The sequence below is a fragment of the Puma concolor genome, chromosome E4 (assembly GCF_028749965.1).
Source record: "Puma concolor isolate L17-30 chromosome E4, mPumCon1.1.hap2, whole genome shotgun sequence".
Taxonomy (NCBI): Eukaryota; Metazoa; Chordata; class Mammalia; order Carnivora; family Felidae; genus Puma; species Puma concolor.
The window spans coordinates 56,582,637-56,604,847 of NC_141683.1; the positions used below are offsets into that span (position 1 = coordinate 56,582,637).

Below are 22,211 nucleotides of genomic sequence, written 5' to 3' on the forward strand. Positions count from 1 at the left end.
TTTAATAGTTCAAAGGCAGCGATGTTTAATAACTGAAAGAATTTGGTATAGATTCTTAACAAATTTCTATATATTATATAAACTATTTTGTGATTTGCTGTTTTTATATAATAGTATGTTTTGGAGAAGTTCCCATATTGTTTTTAATTTGTCATCATTATAAACAATATTGCAATCAATAAAAACTCTCATACATATATGTCTTATTAATAGAGAAATTTATTTATATAAGATTCCTAAGTGTGAAAACTCTCACTACAGTTAAGTACATACACATAGAATATTCTGAGATACTTTTCTAAAAGAATTAGGTTCAATTTATACACTCACCAGCAATGAATTAAGAAACTATTAATACCTGTGACCCTTAAAGAAATCAATCTTTATATCTTCCACATAGAAAATGCCTTTCTTTGAATAGAAAGGCAAGAAATAGACTGTGTTCATTTATTTTTTTCTTCTTTGCTAATCTTAGTTTACTCTTCCCCACAAATTTTATTATCAATTTGTCAAGTTTCAGATAACAAACTTTTGTAACTTGACTGGAATAACATCTAATGCAGAAGTTATTTTGCCAATTATTAGACACTAATTTGTCTAATATATTTGTAACATATGTATAAGGAACTGCTAAGAGTCCCAGAATACTTACCAAGGAGAAATAACATTAAATTCCATGAGGAAACAAATTTGCAAAGCAGATCAAAAAAATATTTAAACTTGAGGGGTGCCTCGGTGGCTCAGTTGGCTAAGAGTTCGACTCTTGATTTCAGCTCAGGTCACGATCTCGTGTTTTGTGAGACTGAGCTCTGTGTTGGGCACTGACAGCGTGGAGCCTGCTTGGGATTCTGTCTCTCCCTCCCTTTCTGCCCCTCCCCACCCTGCTGATGTTCTCTCAAAATAAATAAAGCTCAATTTTTTTTTTTAATTTGAAAAAGAGAAAATATAAGCATTTTAAAAAGTCTTCATTTTCTAAATTCCCTATACCCAAGCCCAAAAATCTTACCTGCTGCAGACTGAGACACATAGACTTGTGGACTCTGTTGTTGCTGGGCAATAAGGGAAGGCATACAGCTTAACTGTGAAAAATGACTTGCAGAAGGTAGGCTGCTTGTCTGTAACTGCTGGGGTTTCACTTTACAAATATTAGGAGGGTCTGATGTGGTTGTAGATTTTGTACTCAAAGAAGAGGTAGTGTATGTACCAGCTCCTATACATGGGAGAGGGGGAAAGTAGCATATTTTCAAGTGCCACTGTTGTTCACTGTAAAATAACTCAAGCACCAGCTGGAAACTGGCAAATTCATGTTTATGTTCCCCACGTACTTAAGTAACAATCACCAAATGTAAACAAGACTATAAAATTTGGGGAAATATATACAATAAAAACATACAAAGAGAAGACAATTTCAAAATACTACTCATAAAATAAGGTGGCCAAGGGCCTACAGGGTTGCTACAGTTTGGTCTCCAACTAATAGTGTTTAATCATCATAAAGAAAAGGAAGGTCAAGAGCTTCATTCATTTATGGCTAGGCTAAATGTAACAAGACAGAAGGATGAAATGCTGCACCTTATGAAAAATTAAGGATGTAAATGCATCTCAAGAGATCACAACTGCTCCTAAAAAGTCACGTAAACAAAAGGTTAGAGTTTTTCTTCTTTCCAGCGAAATACCTTAAGGGTAACCTTAAGAGCCGCATTCATTTATGAATATTTACAAACATCTACTAAGGTCAAGCATAGACATTAAGAATATAGAAGAACAAAGTGCTGCACCTTAAAAATCATTAATGTAAAAGGAGCCTTTAGAGATGACAAGTGCTCTTGAAAGTCATATAAACTTAAGGTTATAGTCAGTCCCCTCCCTCCTGGTATATATACCAGCAAAATACAGGTATGTGATGATACCTTAAAAACAAAGACAAATTATTAGTAAATAAGTAGAGTTATAAAACGTAAGATCTTGAGGGATCAATTAGTTCTGTAGATCAGTGAGCTTTAATGACTGTAACACTGGAGGAATGACAATACTGGCATTTGATTAAAAAGTGAGATGTAATCATCATTCTTTTCAGACTTCAAAAGATGTTCTAAGAGAGGACCAAGATCAAGGTACGTTTGTTCTTCCTTCCACTTGAGTTTCTAGCAGTAGGATAATTGGGCAGGAAGTATAAAAATTTATCTTAATCGAGGAGAGTGTGGGGGAACCAGACCTGAAGGAAAGAAGTACACCTGACCCTTGAACAATACAGGTTTGAAAAGTGTGGGGCGGTCCCTCCACTTACACATAGACTTCCCCCTGCCCGCCCCGCAATTAAATACAGTACGGTACTATAAATGTATTTTCTCTTATGATTTTTTTTAGTAACATTCTCTGTTCTCTTACTTTATTGCCAAGAATACAGTATATAACACATGTAACAGACAAAGTATGTATTAATCGGCTACTTGTATCAGTAAGGTTTCTGGTCAATAGTAGGCTATTAGTAGTTCATTTGGGTGGGGAAGGGAGGAGCCAAAAGTTATACCTAGGGAAAAGGTTATCCTGGGGTTTTGTTTTGTCTGTTTTTGTTTGTTTTTTGACTGCGCGGGGGAGGGGAGGGTCAATGCCCCTAACCCCTGCGTTGTTCAAGCTGGGTCCAAAGAAAGATGTAGGAACCTTCCCAGTCCCTTTATTTCCTAATCTCCCCACCACACTCCCCTCCTGGTTGCTTTACAGTCCCAACTCCTATCCACCCAAATGACTGGGTACAATGCTAAGTATAATGAAGATGTCTTACAAATTCATGGTAGGGAATGCTTGAAAGGGTCTTAAAGAGGGAAGAGAAATAGAATACTCTATGATTTGAATCTCTATGCTTGTCTTGATACATACTTTTGATTCATACTTTTGATAACACCAAAATAATGGTAGTATATTCTAAAGACCAATTCTTTTGGTATAGAATGCCAGAATATTGAAAGGCAGTAGTGCAATCACTAAATGAGAACCAAAGAAAGTAAATTATGTGCTGGATTATTTTATATCTTTTGGAAAGCAGCTTCTGTTGCTTTGGAAAACATTACAGAATATTGGGAAAGCTTGAAATGAAATTTGTTTTCAATATAAGAAATGTGGTTATACATATGGTAAAAGGGTGTACTTTCCTAGAGTCGAGCATTTTAGAAATGTAATTACTTAAGAACTGTAAAGTCCCCAAATGAGATATAGTTTAATGAAAGGATTACATACTAGCAAAAAATTTAAGGAAGAAAAACACTTTCTAACCTGGGGTCTTCATGGACTCTCCTTAAAAACAGATGAAACAAAAAACAAAACCCACTAGATATCATCTCGTCAAATAACAGACTGGAAATTCTTTACCCCTAATTCTTCACCAGAAAATACACGTCATCACAATAGATTTAGGCCAACAATTCCTTCAAATTAGATACAGATCACAAAAATCTACAGCTCGTGTGATTCTTTGTTATTTCTGAATTGGACTATTAGCTATATATATAGGTTAAAAACTAAAAATCCAACTGTGAATTTTATAGAAAAATTTAGAGGAAAAAGATAAACATCTTTTCGCCAATTACTTATTAGTACCTATGGGGGGGGTTGTTGCAAGCACACAGAAAGGCATGGGGGTGGGCAAGAAGAGTTTACAAAACAGCTAATGATCAGACCTTGTGCAGCCTTAAATATTTTAAAAATAGTAGGTTTTGGGGATAGTAAACAGGAAAAGATCATAGGAAATGTTAAATAATTAAGACATTTAAAGGAAAGGTATAAAACCTTCTACCTGATAGTGATGTTGTGGGAGTGACTGAAGCAACAGGAATCTGAGGCATTGATGCACTTGAGAATGAATTGTAATTAGCAGGGCTGGGCCCACTGGCACTACTGCTGACTCCACTTGCAATTGGAGGTGCTGTGGAAGTTACTGGAGACCCCTTTTCCCGTACATTTGGAGAATTCTCCCATGCCTTACGTGCCGACTCCATCTGTAATAAAATGGACATTTTTTTTAAAGGGGGAAAAAAAGCAAATGCAGAATACACATACCAACATACACATGTGTGCATATATTTAAATTCCAAATATAAAAAAAAATAAATAAATAAATAAATAAATTCCAAATATGATCCTTCAAAAAAAACTGCAAAAATTTAAAAGATTAAAATCCTAAGGCTTTCAAACCTTTCACTTTCCCCTTTATCTTTGTTCCCTTGCTCTAACTGGGAGGCAGTAGGCTGTAATTGTGTATCTAAAGAGAGCTTGTTGACAGCTTTGGCAAAGAAGTCAGTGAAATATAAAGTCAAAGCTCCTGTATCATGTCCATAGGAGTCCCCACCCCTCCAGATGAATAAAGAAACAGAAATGTCCTGCCCCTTAGGACTGACCTAAGGCTCTGACTCCAGTTGGAAAGGCACTGAAGGCCCTCCATAAATACCTATTCCTTCTGTATAAGGCAGTTGTCAAATGGCAGATGACAGGCACCTTTTGTTTGGCTGTTTTATGTTCAGCGTTTTAAAAGGCAAAGTAACCAGATAGGTTTTAGGCTTGGGTGCAGTAGAAATAGGTCTTGTTTTACACTCAGACCTCAACAAGCATTTCAGATACTGACTGCTGCCATTTGAATTTGTGACTATGGGCTTTACCTGTAGTCTCTTAGTTTCTTAAAATGTAAAAACAGGTTGCATTTTCATCTACCTAGACCAGTGCTACTGAACAGAGATGTAAATGCAAGCCATATATATAATCTTAAATTTTCTAACGTGTATTTATTTTTGATACAGGGAGAGACAGACCATGAACAGGGGAGGGTCAGAGAGAGGGAGACACAGAATCTGAAGCAGGCTCCAGGCTCTGAGTTGTCAGCACAGAGCCTGACACGGGGCTAGAACTCACGGACCGCGAGATCATGACCTGAGCTGAAGTTGGCCGCTTAACCGACTGAGCCACCCAGGCGCCCCATAATCTTAAATTTTCTAATAGCCACATTTTGAAAAACTAAAGAGATAATACTAATATCGATAACATCTTTTATTCAACCCAATGCATCCACAATGTAAATTAAAAACTACACATCAACACAAAAATTGACATGTTTTAATTTTTAAAACTATTAACATTTCAGATCTGGTGTCTATTTTACACTTACAGCACACACCTCAACTTGGACCAGCCCATTTAAGTGCTTACTAACTACATGTGGTGAGTGGATCCTGAACTGGATAGCACAGATGTAGATCTTCAACAGGAAGGAACAGATACACAGATTGTGGCGTTTTTAGACCTACTGGTCAAAATACTGGGCCAAGAAAAAATGCTGAAAGTAATCTATAAAATTCGGCTGTAAAAAATCAAGTAACAATTTTTAATGCCATAGTTAAGATGTTGTAGGTCTTTGAAATACCAACTTAAAAATACTAATTTTTCCCCTTGACAAAAACTGTCAACAAAATCCATGTAATAGAACTTTTCTATACTCATATATTACCCAACTAAAGACAGATGTCAGAAGAAGTAAAAGTAAAGAAACTAGAGAAGTTTTAAGCTAATGACATTTAATTTAAATTCGTTTGAATTTTAAATGTATATTTCTTCTTGGAATGTCAAAAACATTAAGTGAAAAGCAGTGTTGAATAGGTTCTCTGAAGAATTAACTGGCCTAAAGAATTTATGATGATATATTTGCCTATGTGAAATTAGACTAGCCTTGAATAGCATACAGTCAAAACCACACATTAAGACACAGTATAAAACACAGACTGAGACAGTCCTTCAAGTGGAAAAACAACGGCTGAGTAGGAACTGGTAATAAAGAGGAAGGACTGGGGAAAGATGGGGGCTGACACAAAGCAGAATGGTTACCTCATAAAATTTTAGTCTCAAACTTCTAGAACTGAACATTGGCCAACTCCTGAAGTTGGCCTCTCCTGAAGACCATCAAAGATTCGCTGTCAACCAATGCAGCATTAGGAGGCCCCGCTATAGAGGTTATACTTGCCCAAATTACAGAACTGAACAAACAGCACCAATGGAATAAACATACACACTTTAAAAAACCTTCACTTTATTTCATGTCTGTGCTTTTTTAAAAAACCTGACTAATCTGGAGGTGAGTGGAAATTGATTTAAAATTCTCAACTCAACTGTAAAAAAGCGTCAGTGACACAGGTCAAAGTTATAAACACAAAAGGAGTTTTAAAAACAAGCCTAAATTTCTTGATATAAAAAAAATGTGTGTTGTCTATTATCTCTTTTGCCCTCTCATTCAAAATTATCCAACAAAAATCAAATCAAAATCACTTGTAATTACCTCATTATAAAATATTCTACTTATTACAGTGCATTCATTCAATTCACATGATTTACAGGAAAGATAGAAAATTAAGTCTTACCATTACTGGTACTTAGGATAAAAAACCATGCAACACCAAGCTAGTTGGTTTGTTTTGTACACAACTGATGTATCCAAAAACTATGGTCCCTGAGAGGGACTCAGTACAAACACGGAATATAAGTGCTCTCCTGTATTTTTAACACAAAATTCGCAACCGTAACAAGCCTCACTTTAAAGTGGATTTAGAAATTAATAAAATTTTAGGGTATAATTTGACATAACTATTTCCTCAGCTTAGTAGTGTTGCTTACCACACAAAACAAGTTAAAAATACCAAAAGAATATTTTTAACGTGTGTCCCCTTGCATGCACTCATCAAGGACCTTTAGAGCAGGACGTTGTACATACCTTGAAGGTGAGGCTGAAAGTAGTGGGAGGAGCTGAAGTGAGGCTGGAGCTCTGCTGGATAGTCTCCCTCTTAGGGAGGGGGAGGGTGTTGGGCAGGGGCACCTGAAAAGGTAGGCAACACATATCATCATCAAAGTTGCTACAAAAGCCTCATTACGGAGAATGCTAAGGTACTCTTTGAGGGTGTTTATTTTTCATCAGAGCCAACAGGAATATTTCATTACTTAGAGTTACATTGTGTCTGCAGTAATTGATATTTTTGGACATCTTAGAGAAATGCAATCTGCTTTTTAAATGCATATTATTAAAGAAAAAGATCTGTTCCAAATATAAGGTATACACTCAAAGGCAGTTAAAATTTTTTTAAATTTATTTAGAGAGAGAGAATCCCAAGCAGGCTCCACACTGGCAGCACATGGCCTGATGCAGGGCTTGATCCCATGACCAAGAAATCATGGCCTGAGCCGAAATCAAGAGTTGGATGCTTAACCAACTGAGCCACCCAGGTGTCCTGCTTCGCATATTCTAATGTGTATACTAATCACCAGGGGATGTTATTAAAATGCAGATTCTAGTCAGCTGGAGTGAGGTAAGGCCTAAAATCCTGCATTTCAAACAGGTACCCAAGTGGTGATGCTTCCTAGACCATACATTACATTACGTAGCAGAGCTCTAAGGAATATAATTTCCATTAAAATTTTCAGGGACCCATGGGTTCTATCAGAAGCATTTAACATGATAATGTAAATATTAAGAAATTAATCTCCTTCCTGCAATTTAGTCAATACTCTTATAACTAGATTCAAAAACAAAAGTCAAATTGGGAGGAAAGTACAGAATATTGCTACCACCCTGTTACACTGAGCAACCTGGCTCGCTCTAGTTATGATTATGGCAAATATTGTCAGAAACGTGAATATATTACAAACTTTCTACACATATCTTTTCCCCTCTAAGTCTCTAGACCTTGAGATTTTATTATGTACTACAGTATGATTGATTTTGATGGTTCACTTATTCAGATAAAATGAGATGCTTAGCGAGCATTTTAAGGTAATCATTTTAAGATCACTTTGTGTGTGGTACTATGGAGTACTAACAAATTGAGAATACCATGGACTACTTAATGGAGATTACTTTATACATTTTTTAAATAGCTGTGCTAGGAATATTAATTAAAAAAAAAAAAAAAAACAAAAAAAACAGGGGCGCCTGGGTGGCTCAGTCGGTTGAGCGTCTGACTTCAGCTCAGGTCATGATCTCGCAGTCTGTGAGTTTGAGCCCCGTGCCGGGCTCTGTGCTGACAGCTCGGAGCCTGGAGTCTGCTTTGGATTCTGTGTCTCCCTCTCTCTCTGACCCTCCCCCGCTCATGCTCTGTCTCTCTGTCAAAAAAATAAAATAAAAACATTAAAAAATAATAAAATAAAATAAAAACATTAAAAAAAATTAAAAAAAAAAACCAACACCTGCATTTAAATCTTCAAGACATTCAAAGATTCAAGATTCAAAATGATTGCAACATTAAGTAATACTATCCAATAAACACCAGCTAAATATCCTAAATAAGTAGATTAAGCCTTGATAAGGGGCATAAACCTTTATCAAGAATAATTTTTTCAAAACACAAAAGCTCTATGCATAAAACCCTCAAACACACTAATGAGTGAAAAAGGAACATTTCAAAAGGTCCTAAAATTTTTCCCATGTAGGACATTTTTTTTAAAGTATTTATTTTGAGAGAGTGCGTGAGCAGGGGAGGGGCAGAGAGAGAAGGAGAGAATCCCAAACAGGCCCTGCACTGTCAGTCAGCGCAGAGCCCAACGCGGGGCTCGAACCCAGGAACAGTGAGATCATGACCCAAGCCAAAACTTAGAGCTGGACGCTCAACCGACTAAGCACCCCAGGCCCCCCTAGGACATCTGTTTTTAACGCTACGTTAGTTAAGTTCAGAATCACCACTATACTTGGCACAAATAAGCACCACTGTGAAATCACTCCAAACTGATGACCACCTGTAATTCTCCCTGACCCAAGATGATCTTCCTGTTTTCACACATGCTGTGGATACACAGCTAAAAAGCAAATGTAGACTACTTGCTCAGACACAGTCTGGGTCTCTCTCTTTTAGTTAACCTGCATGCACAAGGAACTACACTTTGATTAGCACTGCAGATCACACGGAAACCATGAAAACACTCTCATGAATATTTTCAATGACTTTTAAGGGTTCTGAGAACTTATCCATATTTCATGAACCATATTTTTAGAGGGTGGTCTGGCAGAAAGCATCATACACTTTCTTGAAAAAGTGTCATCTAAAAATTTTTTTTTAATGAGAGAAGACAAAGTATAATTCAACTTTATGTTGAGGCTTACTGATTCAGTATTTGATAATCAACATAGTGGTATCCACACTTATCTGACAGGGAGTCTTTCTGTCCTTTCCAAATTTCCCATTACTTCTTACAGGAAATTAAAGAAATTTAAGACTATCTCCAAAAAGGTAAGGGAAAAAGGATTTGGTATATCAAGAGAGGCTCTATTACATGGAAAAGCTGGAGACATTACATTAATCAGCTCCTGAGGAGCTCTCCTATCACTAACAGAAAACATGAAACATACTCCTTTCTCTCTCCCTTTTCCTCAGTCCTATGGCCTGACCACTAAAGTTGGATTAAATGATCCCTAATGCACTTTATGTCTCTAAAATTCTATATACTTGATGCCAGATGTAAAACTAGAAAGCACAGGGAAAAACATCTGTAAGACCTAAGATTTTTATTCTCAGAATGACAGAGTTAAAGCCCTTTGTGTGAAAGGTTTAAATATATCTGTGAAGGAGATTTTTGAAAAGAATGAGCCTTATTGTATATTTTAAAAAGAGAGCAACTGACCAAATTTCCACCACACCTGCCCTCCATAACAAGGGCCGCATGTGTAACTCTAAAATGCTCTTCCACCGCAGAGGGTTACCTAACTTGTCTGGGCTTATAATTTTTCACTTGTCAATGAACTAGGCAAAATGAGGGACTGTAACGACTTAACATAATCTTGAATTATAACACGGCTGTTCTGGAAAACTACAGCCAAATTTACGTCACTTACTATCACTTAAAAAAATTTTTTTTTTAATGCTTATTTTTTCAGAGACAGAGACAGACAGACCACAAACTGGAAGGGACAGAGAGAGAGAGGGAGACACAGAATTGGAAGCAGGCTCCAGGCTCTGAGCTGTCAGCACAGAGCCTGACGTGAGACTTGAACTCACGAACTGCGAGATCATGACCTGAGCCGAAGCTGGATGCTCAACCAGCTAAGTCACCCAGGTGCCCCAACTTACTATCACTTTTTAACAGAGCATTTGAGAGTTTCTGAAGTACAGTACTTACACATATGTTACAGCTCAATCTTTACAACAGGAATGTTGCTAAGATACAATGTAATTTTTTTTAAGCTCAAAAAGAAACACGAGGAATCTTTGGCAACACTCTTTTTGTTTTAACTGAGTGAGCTTTCACTGCATTATGAAAGGTTTCATTTAAGAACAAAATTATCAACCAAATAAATTATTGGATCTGTAGAATGTAAAAGGAAAGAACAAAATTCTTAACCAAAACCAGGTTAACAGGATTAGTACTTATGAAACTAAGCCTAAGCTTTGACTATTTTTGGTACTTATTGTTATGAGTGCCCCAAAATACAAACTGACTAGGACCTTTCCCAGAGAGGAATTAAGTATCGGTCACACGGTATGTATCAGGTAACAACAGCAGGTCCCTGACCAAACCTGAACGTCCGAAGTTGATTACTCACATCGTTAACCAAAGTGTCCTCCATCTTTGCACTATTAGTAGCCACAGTGTTAGGCAGAGAAGAAGAAGGTGTAGTATAGTCTGTCACAGACTCCTGTGGAGCAGTAATAGAAAAAAATACGCTGTAAACTAAATTAGTGACTCACCTTCTAATGATAGCCTAACAGATGTAAAGTTGTTTTGGAGAAAGCAGAAGAGGAGATATTAAGACTCAAATTACTCAAATCTTTAAAAGCAATAGTGTGATAAAACAAACGTGGACTCACCACTGAAGGGGTGACATTTCAACTACTGCTGGGGTCCTGTACAGTTTTTTTTTAATGCACTGCTATACTGTACAATTACACTCCAATTACAACTTAAAAAATTTACATGCATTGCACAGTAGGAGGCTGCCAACAGTACCATTTATTTCTGTGGATTACTAAAAGAACTCTATGTGGTTCTCATACTTAATCTATAGCTTACTTTCAACTACTGTTTTTTTTTATTCTCTTCAAAATACAACATAGATAAGTGAGTGTCAAGATCTTAGTTGTTGCACTTAGGTTTTAGGATAAACCTGTTTATCTTCATGAATCTGTTCTTTAAATATGGTAGAGTTGGATCATCCGAGTTTTTTGTTTACATGTATTGAGTTGTATAGCAATTAAAAGGAACGAAATATTCAAATATGAAAGTTTCCACCTACCTTTCTTCTCATTGAGTATATGAACCAGAGTGAACACAAAAGGGCAGGTATAAATTTTGCCATTCCCACAAGCATTGGTCCATATAAGTCACTCAGTGTATCTTGCCATGATGAGTATTTTTAAAGATCTGCACCTTTCATTCAATGAGGTCCCTAAACACTAGTCAATGATTTCCTCTGGTGCTCAAGCAATGGAAGTGATCTACTGCAACCCTGGAAGAAAACTGGCTATCCTGGAGTCACTAAAAATTTGATTTGACCTACTTCCTAATTTCAAAATCTTACTAGTGGGCAAGGTAAGGCTCCACTGTAACACCATTAACAAAATAAAAACATACAACAATCCTTTCAAAGCCTGTCAAAGCCCAATGAAAAGCATTCGAATCTTGTGTGCACATTTTTCACTTAAACTACTCAGTCCAGAATTAAGAATAAATTTCCACAGAAAGAAATAATTTATTATAAGGAATTTCTTTAGATCACAAATACATACCATGCAATAAAAGAGTCTCTGCAGAATAACCCATTAGTTTATAGAATTATATGCCTCAAGCCAAAGAAGAGGAAGAGGAAGAGAAAGAAGAAAGAAGAAAGAAGAAAGAAGAAAGAAGAAAGAAGAAAGAATAAACAGAAAGATGAAGGAAGAGAGAAGAGGATTATTGCTGTTTTCCCCACTCATTCAGACATGGTTTGCATCAACCGAGCCGGTCACCACTGCATGTTGCCTACCTTCACATTAGTGCCATATTCTGTGGATGAGACTGAAATCATTGTTCCTATTTCAGTAGACATTTCAGCAACTGCTTTGGTTTCCTTTGTTGTTACAGGATCTGTATTTCTGACTGTAGCAGTGCTTGGTTTCTCTTGTCCTTCTGGCTCCACCTGTTGGGCATCTTTCACCTTTCTATTTTTTAACGATCGCTCTTTTCCAATAGGACCTGGTTTGTGTTCTTTGTTTTCTACTGGACTCAAATCTGGAAGCTAAAAATTCAATATTTATGACAAAAAGGCATCACGACCAAAGACAATTCACTGAAAATTAATTCAACTTTAAAACTGTTAACCATTCTCCTTTAAATGTTAGTGGCTTTCATATGAATTATATTTACCTTCTGGGCTTTGATAGGGCCTGCCCGAGGCTGCTTCTGCCGTTGTTCTTTCGGTTCAGGTATCTTGTCAGTGTTTTTTTCCGACAGCACAGGCACAATTTCATTTTCATTCCCATTTGAAGCTGGAGCACCAAACTGAATTGTGTCAATGCCAATTTCAACTCCACTTTCTTGACCATTCTTTGTTCCCTAGGAAAATATTTTAAAACTTGATTATTATCAAAGCAAACGGAGTTCAAAGATGACTTAATGATGTATGTAGCACATATTTCATAACAGGAGGTTTGAAGCAATCTATGCATTAACTGACACTGATCATGTTTTAAGAGAACTTTCCTTTAGCCACTACTGATCTGTATTAAAAAACGACTCATAAAATGAAAACCAGGACAAGACTTACGTTTTCTAAAGTCCTGGCTTTAAGAGTTAGAAGTTTGAGTGTGGGCAAATCATAGCCTCAAGCTACTCACTCATTTATAACAAATGTAAAAGCAACAGACACACAAAGACAGCATCAGCAACAAATAAACGGATGAGGGAGAGAAGAAAGATAGGAACACGTGTCACATACTTTCCTTTAAAAGAAAATGAAATAATGTCCATGAAAATACTCTGTGTTTGGTAATAGAGTGCACACAATTTAGGAATCAAATTAAACTGCTAACTTATGTGGCATCTTTGTGCAAGGCACTAATCCAGACACCAGGAATCTAACTTAATCTAACTTGCAGAATTTGCATTATAGCATATGGAGAAAATGAACAACTTGAAAGGGATATGCAAAAATCAATACATGGTTAAGTCACTTCAGATTGGTGGACAAAAAAGGCCCTGAGGAGGTCACACCGAAACTTAATCTAAAAGACCAAATCAGGGGGAAGTGTTTCTAGCAGAGAAAACACCCGGTGTAAAGGTTAAGAATTAAAAAAAGGGTAGTGGAGGCTGGAACATAGCAGGTGTTAGCAGCTGTGGTAGAAGATGAACAAGTGGAAAGCTAGACAAAATAGGGTTTTCTAACCTAGAGAACATTTGTAACAATTACTTAATCTTTTCAGGAAGAACGAACAAACAAAACTTGGGACAAGGTTCAACTTCAGGCCTTGGTCTTACAATCAAATCATTATGTCCTATCAGCGTAGGTATCCCTGAACTTAGTGTATCAGTCAATTTCTGTGTAAGGTTACTGTTACATTTATCACTGTAACAATATCAACGGTATGAAAAGAACATGCCATTCAGATTTTATTTTATTTTGTTTACTGGGCAGAGGGGGCTGGAGGAGAACCTTAAGCAGGCCCCAAGCTCAGCATGGAGCCTGACACGGAGCTAGATCCCACGACCCCTGGATCATGACCTGAGCCAAAATTAAGAGTCGGATGCTCAACTGACGGAGCTACCCAGGTGCCCTCAGATTTACTTTTAATATGTGAATATTCTCTTTCAAATACAGGCAAACATTATTGATGTAACTTAGAATAAAAATCTCTATTTGCTTTAGTCAATGATGAAATTCTATAATCCAGTGTAAATGTACACTTAACATTAGAAAAGCAAAATAGTGCAGAAATTAATCACTGAAAACTATTGATTTTATGTACAGAAACAATTAAGAACTTATACATAGTTTAATGAAATGCAAAAACAGATTGACAGTTAATAATAGCATTATTACAGAATGTGAGTTTTAGGAAGAATATCATATCCTTTGAAACAAAAAATATTTATAATGAAACTGAGATCATATTATATCACCAATCTTGATGGGTCTATTTGGTGTATCTAACATTCATAGCACTGAGTGAAACTATCATAAAGAACTGTACTTCGGGGTGCCTGGGTGGCTCAAACCGACGCCAGGCTCCGTACTGACAGCGCACAACCTGCTTGGGATTCTTCTTCTCTCTCTCAAAACAAACAAACAAACAAACAAACATTTAAAGGGGAAAAAAAGAACTGTATTTCACTAGAGTCATTCAAGAAATCCCATTAAGGAACAACCTTCCATCCATGAAATGAATTAAAAGTGAAATGTAACTTTGCTAGCTCAAAGTTCACCATGAGGCAATATTCCAAAATCATGTGCAATGATCAACCAAAAAATCACATTCTATCCAGAAAACATAAAAAGGATAAAGAAAGACGTGAAAAAAATGAAATACCACCAAAGTATCTTCCTCTGCTACCTGTCTGAAGGCAGATGTGAGCATTCTTTCAAGTATGCTTTCTCCTGCAGTACTGGAAACCCATAGCAGAATGTCTACAAGAAAAATCTTGCAGCTAAGAGTGCTGAAAAATCATTCCAGTACTTCAATGTCAATTTAAAAACTGGTAACAAACAGTTTAATAAACTCATTGAATCCAGTGTACCCGTCCAAAACACAAGAAACACTTTCCACCCCGTCTTTTGTTATCAGTATGAAATAGCTTGAACTTCCCATATAAAAAATGCTACGATTAATCCTAATGCCTATACCAACAGGAAGAAGAAAAATGATTAAACTGAGAATCTTAAATACTGAATGCAGTGACTCCAAATTATACTTTTCTCTACAGGCATTTTTTCCCTCCTACTTTCTCTTAAATTCACTCTAACCAGGCTTTCATGCCTACCGCTCCACTGATACTACCCTTGTCAAAGTCACCAGTGACCACCACATTATTAGTTTCAATTCTCAGGCCTATCTTACTTGACCTTTCAGCAGAATCTGACACATTCAATTTATCCCTCCTCTTTTCAACTCATTGTTCACTTAGATCCTCCAGGGTACTTTTCCAATCACAGCTTTTTATGAGTTGGAAAGCCTGAGGACTTAGCTTCTGATTCTCTTCTCTTTTCTAACCACTCTTAGAATTCATTCTCCTCTGGTGGCCTCATCCAACCGCATCACTTTAAGTGCCTACTAATGACTGAAATTCATGTCTCCAAACCAGATCATCTCCTGTGGACTACAGACTCTTCCATCCAACAACCTACCCAACGGCTCCACTTAGATGTGTAACAACCTAAATCTAACGTGCCCCAAACCAAACTCCCTCATCTTTTCCCCCAATGCTGATCCATTTTATAGCTTCCCAATCAAAACTGAAGGAAACTCTATTCCTCTTGTTCAAGTCAAAAACTTTGGAGATAAATCTCATTCTTTTTCACATACGATATTTAATCCATCAGCATGTCAGCTTTATCTTCAAATACCTAAAAACCAACCATTTCTCATCATCTTTAATGCCACTCCTTGGTTTAAGTTACTGTAGTTTGGTTATTATGATAGCATCTTAACTTCTACTCTTTCCCCTCCCCCCCCCCCCGACTAGTCTTAACAAACTACTAAGAATAACCTTTTAAAATTCAGGTGCTGTTATTCTCTTGCTTAAAACTATCTATTATCTTCCTGCGTCTCCCAAAGGCCCTGTAGGGTCTGTCTTCTGTTATGCTTCTAGCTTCATCTGTTCTCTCTCCATCCCTTAAGTTCACTACAGCCACAGAGACCTCCCTAATCTTCCTCAAACACATCAGCCATATCCCTCTCCCCCGGCTTTTGTATCTGCTATTCTCTGAATGAGGAATTCACTTTTCCTCAGAAATCTTAATAGCTTGCTCTTACCTCTTCTAAGTCTTTAACTCAAATGCTCACCTAAGGGGCATTTCTTAGCCAACCAATTTTAAATGATCTCTATATCTCTTGGGAAATTACTTACATACCTTCCCTACTTGGCTTTTCTCCTCAGCACTGATCACCATTTAACATACTATATGGTATATGTTAGTGGTTCCCTCCCAACCACAACGGAAGCCCCATGCATACAGGGCTTTTTGTCCATTTTTAATCACACTCTCTCCCTGTTTTGTAAACCCATGAGTCAGAACACAGCCTGGTATACCACAAGTGCTCAAGAAATGTTTGTTCAATGAGTAAGTGAAAACCTGCTAACCTAGTCATTTACCAATACTGCACATTTGAGAAATTATGGTAAAACTTCTGTAAACACTGCTTCTAAGTAATTATACTAATTAGTCGAGCAAAAACATGGTAGAAAAGTAAAAAAAACTAGTAACTGCACTTATATTCTTTGTATCACAAGCACTCTTATTAAGACTTGACTTAAAAAATGTTAACCTCAGGGCACCCGGGTGGCTCAGTGGGTCCAGCATCCACTCTTGATTGGCTCAGGTCATGATCTCGAGGTTTGTGGGCTGGAGCTCAAGTCGGGCTCCACACTGACTGCACAGAGCCTGCTTGGGATTCTCTCTCCCTCCCTCTCTGCCCCTCCCCACCTCACAGTCTCTTTCTCTCTCAAAATAAATATTTTTAACAAACCTAATTAAAAAAAAAAAAATGTTAACCTTATTAGGTCTAAAGATGAGAAGTAGCTTATAAATGTAGAGATCCAGCAGCAATACTATCACTTAGGAACTTGTTAGAAACGTATCCAGGCCTGGGTGACTGGGTGCCTCAACTGGTTGAGGATCTGACTCTTGATTTTGGCTCAGGTCATAATCTCAGTCTCGGGATCAAACCCATGTCGGGCTCCATGATGAGTGTGAAGCCTGCTTGAGATTCTCTCTCTCTCTGCATCTCTCCCCTGCTTGAGGGGAAGGAAGGAGAGGGAGGGAGGGAGAGAGAGAGAGAGACAGACAGACAGAGAGAAGGAGGGAGGGAGGAAGGAATGTATGTAGGTCTCAACCGACCTAATGAAGTGGAAAACTCTGGGCAGTGGTCTCAGCAATCTCTTTTAATAAGTTGTCCAGGTGACTGTGATGCACGCTCAAGTCTGAAAACTATTTTAAGGGAACTCCGGTACACTAACCCCAACTAAGCCCATTATTAAGTCTCCTCCTACCTCTGATGAAGTAGCTGATCCAAACGATGTTAGGGGCTTATTCCACGCACTGACTGAAGGTGGCTGTGGTGGACTAATGGGACCTACTAAAAAGAAGAAGTCACGGGAAATGAGACCATTAAAATTTAGAGCTTGATAATCCCTAACCTATTTTACCTTTTCTTTCAACAGTAGCCTGACAATAAAACAATGACTTTCACGATACACTTAAGAGAATTTTGTAGACCAAAATAAATAGATGTCCCCCGCAAACAGTGTACTTTTTTAATCAACACAAATTGTGTCCATAAAATATGGCTGTTAAAAGTATAACACATTTGTTTTAGAAACAAAGCCTTCAAGAAAGAAAGTGAAGAAAAAAATTACTATTACTGCTTCTTACTAAGAAAAAAAAAGGTGGCTAGGAAAATATGCCAAGTGCATAAATGAAATTGAAAACAAACCTAATATTCTCATGCCATACCCCACCCGTCACTTCTCTGTTGAACTTACATTTCTTTGAGATGTCATTCAGCACAGCTGGTGGGGCCACCTTGTTATCCCATAATTCAGTTGTAAGTGTGCCATGTGACTGTGAGGTCTGGATGGATTTTCCTGTGGCTACGTAATCTGTGCCATTAGGTGTCTGAGCTGAAGGTAGTCTGATCGAAGGTGGTGGCTGTTTTGAAGACTGTGTCGTAGTTTGAAGTGGACTCTGGACTGGTTTGTGAGTCTGGCCCTGAGTCTGGGCTGGTGCGGTGGGGGCTGGAGCAGAGATGGGGACGAGGGCTGGAGCTGAAGGTGGGGCGGGGACTAGGGTCGGGGCTGGGGCCGGGGCCGGGGTTGGGATCGGGGTTGGGCCGGCTGGGGCTGAGGCGGCTGGGGTTGAGGTTGAAGCCGGGGCTAGGGCAGAAGCAAGTATGGGAATGGAGGCTGAGGCGAGGATGGGCACAGAGGCTGGGGCTGAGGCTGGGGCTGAGGTGAGGATGGGGACAGAGGCTGGGGCTGCGGAAGAGACGGCAGCTGCAGCTGAGGTGGAGGGTGGGACAGGAGTGGAGGCCGCGGCTGGGAGTGGAGACGAGGCTGCAGTTAGGCCTGGGGCTGGGGCTGGGGCCGGGGCCAGGCCTGGGCCTGGGCCTGCGGCTGGGCCTGTGCCCGGGGCCGAGGCTGGAGCTGGAGCTGTAGCTGGAGACTGGGCTTGCTGGGGTCCTGTAGCTTGTTTTTTGGCAAATCTTGGAGGAAGCTTAGAAGTCTGACTTCTTCCCTTCTCATTTGCATTCTTTTTGTTCCAGACCTTAAAAAATTGTTAAGAAACATTTTTGTCAATAATGTAGCTGAAAGTTAACGGTTTATGAATATCTCTAACAAGATCTACTAATTTAGTCCCGTTAGTTTGCAAAATAGGTACTTGATAGAGCAAAAATATCAAAGCTGCAATGAGATTTTAAATTATGAAAACCCAAGATGTTACTAGGGACAAAAGACAAATATGTATTATACATTCTTGATATATAGTTTCATAATCTCTTTCACAATTCTAAAAGTCAAAAAGTTAAGGAATTTTTCAGTGAATTCAACTGGCAGCAAAGTCTGCCCTGATCTGGGGCACCTGGGTGGCTCAGTCGGTTAAGCGTCTGACTTTAGCTCAGCTCATGGTCTCGAGGTCAAGAGTTTGAGCCCCACATCGGGCTCTGTGCTGACAGCTCAGAGCCTGAAGCCTGCTTCGGATTCTGTATTTTCCCCTCTTTCTCTGCTCCTGCCCTGCTTGTGTGTTCTCTCTCTCTCAAATTTAAAAAAAAAAAAAAAAAAAAAAAAATCTGACCTGATCTGACAAAAAACTACTTACTGGCTTCGCTCAACTTACATCTGCCACAGAAATATTAATCTGTGGGTGTGCTGGGGTCTTATGCTATATAGGATACCATTTTTACCTTAAAAATTAATGAATGAATAGATAAATAGACAAATGAATGAATGACTTCTGAAAATATCTAGTCCCAAGGGCTATATTCAACTGAACTCAATATTACCATTCACATAGAATTTTTACAGTGTTTCTTGTTTTTGGGCCTTCTCATTTGTTAGAGCTTATTATCACTAAGATCTATATATTTTATTTATTTTTATCCTGTGTCAGCATTTGGTAAAATGGATGTCTGGGTTGATTTAAATGGGGTAACTTACCTTGATGCATACTGTGTGTTTAAATGAACTAGTTTAGATTATAATTAAAACTTTTACAGGTCAAGAATCTGCAATTTATTGTATCATGGCAGGTGTCTTCAAGAGCTTCCCGAGATAATTTAAAATTAAATAGTTCTGCCATGAAGTAAGATGGGACAAATAAGATGACCAGTACTGAAACATGAAACATTCCTGAATGAAAGACGGTCTTCTCTACGGCAAATAGTGAGCTACGGTGATTACATTCTATTTAACATTTACCTCAATTCTGGTTAAAAACAATTTAAAGTTGTGACAATCAAAGCCATTTAGAACACATGAATAAATGCAGCCTTGGTATTATAGGTAGATAGAAACCTTTTGATTATTTGCTAATATATTTTGGGCAACAATCTAAGTATCTAGTAACAAATTGAAACACTAAACCTGTATGATTTGTTCTTCCTTCTTTCGACGTTCCTCATCCTGTAAACGTTTTTGTTGTTTTTTGGAAACCACTTCCGTAAAACCATCATCATTCAAATTTGACTGGGGGTCTTCAACTACTGTTACTTCAGGATGGTCGTCAATTATAACAACACCTATGGGTATGGAAAAAGATTTAAAATGATATTTTCTGTTTTTCAAATGAAAAGATAAACACATGTTTAATCCAATAGTGAAGAAAGAAAGAAAGAAAGAAAGAAAGAAAGAAAGAAAGAAAGAAAGAAAGAAAGAAAATAGAAAGGCAAAGCAAAAATCTCGTTCTGATAATCCACAGTATAACCCAATTCCCAAACCATAAAGTAGCCATTTGTTACTAAGATTTGAAGAGACTTAATAGATACATGATTTCATAAATAAGGTTAAAATTTTTTTTTGACTTTTTGAAGTCCCTGAATGGTATGCATCTTTTTTCCCCCCCAGCAATACAGTGGTGTTATCTTTTAAAACACTCTACTGGGGCGCCTGGGTGGCGCAGTCGGTTAAGCGTCCGACTTCAGCCAGGTCACGATCTCGCAGTCTGGGAGTTCGAGCCCCGCGTCGGGCTCTGGGCTGATGGCTCAGAGCCTGGAGCCTGTTTCCGATTCTGTGTCTCCCTCTCTCTCTGCCCCTCCCCCGTTCATGCTCTGTCTCTCTCTGTCCTAAAAATAAATAAACGTTGAAAAAAAAATTTTTTTTAAACACTCTACTATTTTAGTCAAATCACGTAACCTCTACTTCTCCCAGGATCCAATCTGTATCGTGCTATACGCATCTACATCGCACTTTACTTGTATCTAACCATTCTAAGAGGTGGATATTACTATTGTTTCTCCTTTTCAAAACACGAATAAACTCTTGAGAAGCTGACATGCTAAAGGTGAGCTGGTGAATAGCCAAGCTGGTCTTATGACTCTTAATGCCTGTTTTATGCAGACCATTGTCTACAACGTGTAGTTGGTTAAAAACAAACAAAATATATGTGAAAGTTCTACGTGAATGTAAAGTAGCACAGATGTATGCCAAGACATAATAACCTTGCAGATTAGTAATTCAAGATGTATTTTTCAACTCATTGTCCAACTAACAATTATTTGGGGTATCTTCTTAAAACTATACATCCTAGAAAGTGTAAGAAATCTAGATCTCTTAAGTTTATTTACTTATTATTTTAGAGGGAAAGAGCACGAGTGAGGGAGAGGGGCAGAGAAAGAGAGAGGAAGAGAATCTCAAGCAGGCTCCAACATGGGGCTCAAGTAACCTTGAAATCACAACCTGAGGCGAAATCAAGAGTCGGGTGCTCGACTGACTGAGCCAGCCAGGCGCCCCAAGATCCCTTAAATTTAATATTTAAAAGAAAACTTAAAATAGGTCAGGCAATGCAACTTGTGGTTGCAGGTATGTTTCCAAAATAAATATAAGAAAAGGGTGAGGCTGGGAAGCCTGGGTGGCTCAGTCGGTTAAGCATTCGACTTCGGCTTAGATCATGATCTCATGATTCAGGAGTTCAATCCCCACATCAGGCTGACTGCTGTAAGCCCTGAACCCACTTTTGGAGCCTCTGTCCCCATCCCCATCCCCGCTCTTCCCCCACTCATGTTCTCTCTCTCACAAAAATAAACATTTAAAAAAAGGGGAGGGTAAGGCAATTCAAGTAAGTTATGTTAATTTGTAAAAAATATAGATCTTAATTGGGGAACACAAAACAAAAATATGAATTTGCTTGGGAATGATACGTATACAACTCAGAAAGGTGATAACCTGTGAGGGATGGCAAGAGGGTATCATCAGGGAGTGGTTTGTAGGGAATCCACTTGCAAACAATTCTCTTTACATAGCTAAAAATTTCCACTTATGTGAATAGTGACAGGAAAACAAAAATACTAAGACAGGCTCCCACTTTTTATTTTTTTATTTATTTATTTAAAAAAAAATTTTTTTTCAACGTTTATTTATTTTTGGGACAGAGAGAGACAGAGCATGAACGGGGGAGGGGCAGAGAGAGAGGGAGACACAGAACCGGAAACAGGCTCCAGGCTCTGAGCCATCAGCCCAGAGCCTGCCGCGGGGCTCGAACTCACGGACTGCGAGATCGTGACCTGGCTGAAGTCGGACGCTGAACCGACTGTGCCACCCAGGCGCCCCACTTTTTAAAACCTATTACTGTTCTTTTCTTTTTTACAAAATTTTAAGTAATCTCAGGGACACCTGGGTGGCTTAGTCAGTTAAGTGTGTGACTGACTTTTGATTTTGGCTCAGGTCATGATCTCATGGTTTGTGAGTTTGAGCCCTGTGTAGGGCTGTGTGCTAACAGTTCAGAGACTGGAGTGTCTTTCCCTCTCTGTCTGCCCCTCCCCTGCACATGCTCACTTGCTCTCTCTCTCAAAAAT

General features: G+C 38.3%; 1 protein-coding gene across 12 annotated transcripts in view; it reads right to left on the reverse strand.

The window, feature by feature from the left end:
* Positions 1-22,211, reverse strand: part of PRRC2C (proline rich coiled-coil 2C) — a 95,975-nt gene that overhangs the window by 11,804 nt on the left and 61,960 nt on the right. For 11 of the 12 annotated variants that reach the window (XM_025926198.2, XM_086693481.1, XM_086693478.1 and 8 more), the window contains exons 18-26: positions 19,786-19,940; positions 17,689-18,469; positions 17,197-17,282; positions 12,358-12,546; positions 11,978-12,229; positions 10,559-10,651; positions 6,746-6,847; positions 3,791-3,992; positions 1,007-1,210 (exon numbers count right to left, since the gene is read on the reverse strand). In XM_025926198.2, the coding sequence (XP_025781983.1) occupies positions 1,007-1,210; positions 3,791-3,992; positions 6,746-6,847; positions 10,559-10,651; positions 11,978-12,229; positions 12,358-12,546; positions 17,197-17,282; positions 17,689-18,469; positions 19,786-19,940 (2,064 nt within the window). The remainder of the gene's footprint in view (positions 1-1,006; positions 1,211-3,790; positions 3,993-6,745; positions 6,848-10,558; positions 10,652-11,977; positions 12,230-12,357; positions 12,547-17,196; positions 17,283-17,688; positions 18,470-19,785; positions 19,941-22,211) is intronic. The other variant, XM_086693477.1, reaches the window with a different exon arrangement.